The 6,020-nt window shown below is 36.1% G+C and overlaps 1 protein-coding gene across 2 annotated transcripts in view; it reads left to right on the top strand.

The window, feature by feature from the left end:
- The first annotated feature begins 4,452 nt into the window (after positions 1–4,452).
- The window catches only part of LOC122247460 (glutathione S-transferase 1-1), a 2,998-nt gene continuing 1,430 nt past the window's right edge, over positions 4,453–6,020 (top strand). Inside the window, exons 1-2 of one of the 2 annotated variants that reach the window (XM_043006743.2) lie at positions 4,453–4,526; positions 5,561–5,778. In XM_043006743.2, the coding sequence (XP_042862677.2) occupies positions 5,579–5,778 (200 nt within the window). In that variant the 5' untranslated portion in view covers positions 4,453–4,526; positions 5,561–5,578. The remainder of the gene's footprint in view (positions 4,527–5,560; positions 5,779–6,020) is intronic. The other variant, XM_086552313.1, reaches the window with a different exon arrangement.

Genomic DNA, 6,020 nt, shown 5'->3' with positions numbered 1-6,020 from the left:
ATCACATGGATGTCTGTGGAATGTATAAGGTGTTTTGTTTACAGAAATAGAGTCGGGCGTGCTGCTGGTGTAATGCTTCGCCTCATATTTGTCTCTTGCCTCTGAATGTAGCCTCCACTTTCGATACAAGTGTATAAAAAACTGTTTATGTCCATCCGCACGTAATTGCGGAACAATGTTTCATTTTCCTTTTGCAATTCACGTTGGATGGTCACAGAGCTACCCATTCTTTCACGTCTCTGCAACCACTCCCGGCACCAGACACGTCTCTGTGATCTCTTGTTTTTCTTTTTAATTAATGCAGCCACCAATTATGATAGAATACAGTGCTATCATCTTTCGAACCATGGTGGTCGCACCGTAATGAACCACTCGCTCGCTCACATCTGCTGGCGGCCGACTGCCCTCCAACCACCACAGACAGCTGTGTGGACACCTACGCGGGCATACCGGCATAGTCTGCAGACTTTGCCCTGCCAGGCACAGCTCGACCGTGTGGGCGTGGCTTGATGTGGTCATCAAATGCAATCCTGATGTACTAAAAATGTAGTTATTTGTTTTTGTGAATTGTTAATTGTTATATTCACAATGCCATATCCAATGCTTACTAAGTGTTAAAAATGAAAATTTATTATGTTAAGCAGATTGTATTTTGAAAAGGGTAACAAAATTAAAACTATACTCAATATTTTAGTTAAATAAAACCTTGCCAATACATATTGATACGAATTATGATTTTAATGATTTATAAATATTGACAATTGATATTTCCAATGTTGGTACAAGATATATTTTAATAGTTATAGCTAGAGTTGTGACAATATGCTCTAACGAATATGCATTATAGGCGCTAAAAAAATATGCTATTATGCATGAATAAGCGTTTATGCACTAAAAGTATGCGTTTAAGTCCATAAAATATGCAATTAATGCACCATAAGCCAATTTCAAAATCTGATATTATTGAGATGTTTTGGGTGTGGGATTAGTAATTAAAGTAAACACAACAAAATACCCGCAACCGTCAAATTAACAAATAATTATGTGAGCATTTTCACACAAGAGAATAACATTTCACAATTAGTTGACACTTCAAAATTTTCAAAATCAATTCGCCGCCTATTATCGGCCAGAACAGTTTTATACTGTGAAAAAAAATCTTTCCACATCACATGAAACAACAGGAGCGTATTTAAAACATGAAACGACATCTGTGATTCTGGCAATGGGATCCGGTAAGACGCGGGTCTGACCTCATAGGACAGACTCTATATCCTTTAAAGAACTGACGCCAGATTTTTTTTTCAAAACATTAGAAAGTTTTTTTTTTTTCAATATAAGCTTTATCATACAGCCTATTTAAATCTTTCTGGACATTATTAATTAAATTTATTGGAGCAGACAGAGTCAGACCTTTTGTTTCTAACTTTTTGATTGCACTACAGAGACCTTCAAAAGAAGTGGCAATGAAACATAAACCAGTTTTCAATTCGATATTGTCCAACAGCTCATGGCTTTCTGCGATTTGCACAGACTCTGAAGTATCAAGTGACATTATTACTTCCGATACATTATCGTAATATCTGTTAAAATAACTGACTGCCTCCATCCACGTTCCCCATCTTGTTATTACGGGTGATAGAGGAAGAGCTACACCAGGAGCCAGTTCTTGAAACTTCCCGCAAAATCTGGACGGTGCTTTAACAATAATGCTTTTGACAGATGAAATGAACTTATTGACTAAAGGGTAATTTGAACGAACGAACTCAGCTACTCGATGCAACCCATGAGCCAAGCAAGTCACATGGATCATATTGTTGTGCAAAACTCGTAATGCTCTCATCGGTTTGCACAGATAAGCTGCAACATCAGTGACTACCAGCATAACTAACGTTTTCATACAGAATCTGCTCCGGCCAAATTTTCATTAAAGAATCGATGAAATAACCTACCACTTTTTGAATGATTTACTTTTTTTTCCCCTAAAATGGAAACATTCCCAAGGTACAATTTACCTACTTCGGTCCCATCGCCCAGAATACCGAAAATAAAGCATACGATATGCCTTTGCTCAACATCGCTGGTCTCATCCAACGACACCCAAATCTTCCGACCACCAGCTTTCTGTCTCAGTATTGCGATGGTTTTGTCGCACAAGGAAGAAACTTGATATTTTCTTAAAGTTGTTTGGTTAGGTATGTTGTGCCTAGTATAGGACCATACCTTTATTGACATTCAGACACCATGATGATTGTATCAAAGTTCGTCTTTAAATGACGATTCCACAGATACCAAATTCATAAAAATCGCATTTTTGGAGTTAATGCGTTCTGCTTTTTCACTGCAGAGGTTGATAAGAAATTATTGCATATGGTGTTACTCAACTTGTTTAGTGGAATGTCTGCAGACAACATAGCATAGCAAAGATCACTGTTAAATTTATTTTTGTTAGTATTGTCATTGTTATTGGAGGCGGATTGGTCTCAGCACCAGCTTCTTCGGTGAACTTTTTTTTTTTTTTTTTGTTTTGTTTTTCATGCGCACTGGTTTTCAAATGCTGCACTGCATAAAACTTTCTTGAAACTGGAATCTAAGAAAATGTTTATTACTTTACGTATCACATGAGAGTTTCAAATCTAATAATGATTTTCCAATAAGTTAGAGCCTAAAAATACTAGTTATGGGACGAAACAAACATTTTAACGATTCCGGTCCTTGCTATTATTGCATAATATATTCATTTATGTGTCTATGTATTAACAAATTTAAGTAATCTATAAGTTAAAAATGATTAAAAAAGTTTATCATTGTGTATAAAAGCTTTATAATATACCAGATAACAATGTATTAATGATACGGTTTCATATAAAAAACATATATAAATAATACCTGTTTGTTGCGCAGTATTTCCAAGTTAATTTATCTTCTTTTACAATGAAGCACTCAAATTCCTTCACCAAATCTGCAGCTTTCTGGGTGTTAGATTTTGCAATTTTTTTGGCATGATGCCTAAAACTCAAAAGATTTAATAATTACAACGAAGAAGAGCACAATCGGCCGGTATTATTGACCGTTTGGTTGTTTGCGGTTTCGTGCGCTAGTTCCCTTGGAAAAGTGTGCTAAAAGTATGGGGTAAAGTGTGAATTTCACCAATATTTTGGTTGTTCACACAAAAAAAACGTGTTTTTTTATCTTCTAATTTTACGTGGGATGATATGAGGTTGAAATCTTCTTCTTGGTGTTTGATGTAGATTTTTATATCAGACGGCCCGTCGCTAATTTACAATTCAATTACTACCAGGCATAAAAATACGAAATTACACATGCTCCAATATGAATACATATGCGGCAACAATATTGCCTATGCTGTATCATAACCGCATATGCTCTAACGATACGGCATATGCACTGACGTTAAATTTGATGTAGCTTATTCAGTTATGCATTTTGCAAATTGTCACAACCCTACATAGAAAACTTTGATTTAGTAGAAAATTATGGAGTAACTATTTTAAATGCAACTCATAGAGGCATGAAATAGAGCTTAAACGGCATGTTTTGAGGTCATGAAGTGCATACTTATGTGCATGAACTTTAAGTGCATAAGTGGCATAATCGTTAGAGCAGAATTGTCACAAGCCTATGGTAGATAAATTTGGAAATTTATTTTGTGAAAGAATTATTTTGTTTAAGAAAAATTGTTACAAATAAATGTTTGTATTGCATTTCATGTTTCCTCTTTTATTCCCTTTAATTAAGTCACTCCTAAAATTGACGTTTGGCAACTGTGTCGTAACACTGTTGTCAACTCATATTAACTTGCTGCCCATTTTTTCAACATAGAAAATATTGCATAATAAAAAAATATATAGAACTCACAACATTAATCCTAATACCAAACATTGAGAGTAATTAAAAACGTAATTACTTTTTTTTGAAGGAGAATCAACTTGTTTTGATAACAAGATATTAACGTTATTATTACTATTGTTACTTGACAGGAGTATGATTTATTTCTATTGTTATTATCACCGCTATTAGCGTTATTACTTAATCTATCATAACTTCGAGAACATGTAATAACAGTAACGAAAAGAAAAGAAAAAAAAGTTTTTCCCGAGAAATTTAAACAAATGAGGTGAATAGGTGTGGTTAAGTAGGCTTAGTAACTAGTCTTTGGGGACTAAACAAACTAGGTTATCTACGTGTAAATAATCATTAATTAAAAAAAAAAACATGTACATATGCATCCCCGGCGTTAACGGGTTATCTCATAATTTTACTTATGAGTGTTACACGTAACATTCAGCAAATGTTAGTGAAATGGCCTTCCGTTCGGAACGGTTTGAAAAAAAAAAAAAAAAAAAAAAAAAAAAAGGCTAAGTCACGCTGAACACAATTTCTCAGCATGACTTGCCGAATTGGGGCTTATATAAGAGCTTCTTCGTAATAGTCTTAGCTTAGTCCTCTCACACTTCCTCTGCCCAGTGGCCACAACGCAACGACTTTTTTGCTTGTAAGAAAAGGTAAGCTACACATTTTTTTTTTCTTTTTTAAATGCACATAAGTCGAGATTCTTTGGAAACCTTGGGTTAGCTGCCTGGCATATTATGATCATTTGTTTTCTAGACTATGTGGTATAGATTGAGGAATCCGTTAACTTAACAGCGTTGTAAACAAAGGTTTCGCTGACCAAGAAACGGCAAGAATTCGCTTATGTGGTTAAAACTCCATCTAGGAAACCGTGTCTAAAGTCCTAAAGTACTTTGTAAAATTTGTAAAATCTTGCTTTACGCTTATGAGTCAAAAATGCACCGTCATCCTAGTTACAGGTTTCTATAGAAGTGGTTTCTTAAATCACAAAAGGATGAGATAAAAAAAAAAAAAAAGCTTGTCCTCACACCCATGATAGTTCCTCCGTAGATTCATACATCTAATCCAAAAACTTGTATCAATATTAATAAATCTAAGTAAATAAATATACTGCACATAAGGCGGAGACGCATTCTAGTTTTCCAACTCGGAAAAGTGTAAACAAAGCCCTTAAGATTCCACTTAATGTTACATTAAGAAAGAATTATTAGTTTAAGTGATTCCTTCCTTTTATTAATGAATGAAAAATCCACTAGATGATAAAACTGCATGTGTACTATTTGTTTACACCTGGAAAACGTATTAGGAATACACGAAATTTATTCTTCTACACGTATTCTTTTTAAACTTTCTCGTTTCATATAAATACTAAAAAGGGACATGAGTAAGCTTTGTTTTCAAATAATAAAGAATGAAATCCATTGATAATTAACACTGTAGTTGAATTCTTATCTTAAATAGACAAGGAGAAATTGAAATATTGTATCATTTTGAAACAAGATATGACACGCACACACACACACACACACACCCCCACCCCCACACCTACACACCTACACACCCACACACACATCCCCCCCCCACACACCCACACACACATCCCCCCCCCACACACACCCACACCCACACACCCACGCCATGCCCTCCCAATTCCTAACACGTGACTTTGAAACTCTCTCTCCTCCAGATCCGTCCGCCCGGCGCCATGGCCATCGACTTATACTATTACATGGTCTCTCCCTTTTGCCGCTCAGTCCTCCTGACGGCGCGGGCCCTCGGGATCGAGTTTAACATGAAGGAAATCAATATCTTTAAGGGCGAGCAACATCAGCCTGAGTATTTGGCCATTAACCCTCAGCACAATGTCCCTACGATGGTGGACGGAGATGTAGTCCTATGGGAAAGGTAACGTGAGAGAGAGAGAGAGAGAGAGAGAGAGAGAGAGAGAGAGAGAGAGAGAGAGAGAGAGAGAGAGAGAGAGAGAGAGAGAGAAGAGAGAGAGAGAGAGGGAGAGAGAGAGAGAGAGAGAGAGAGAGAGAGAGAGAGAGAGAGAGAGAGAGAAAAGTTTGAAATTGACTATTCTGTGATTCCATTGCCATATTGTTAGTAATCATTCATAATTACATAACGAAGGGGGGGGGGGGGGA

Source organism: Penaeus japonicus, unplaced genomic scaffold, assembly GCF_977035675.1.
Source record: "Penaeus japonicus unplaced genomic scaffold, GWHDUDI00000001_assembly GWHDUDI00000026, whole genome shotgun sequence".
Lineage (NCBI taxonomy): Eukaryota > Metazoa > Arthropoda > Malacostraca > Decapoda > Penaeidae > Penaeus > Penaeus japonicus.
The sequence above is the reverse complement of the archived record's forward strand: the minus strand, read 5'-3'. Positions and strand labels throughout refer to the sequence as shown.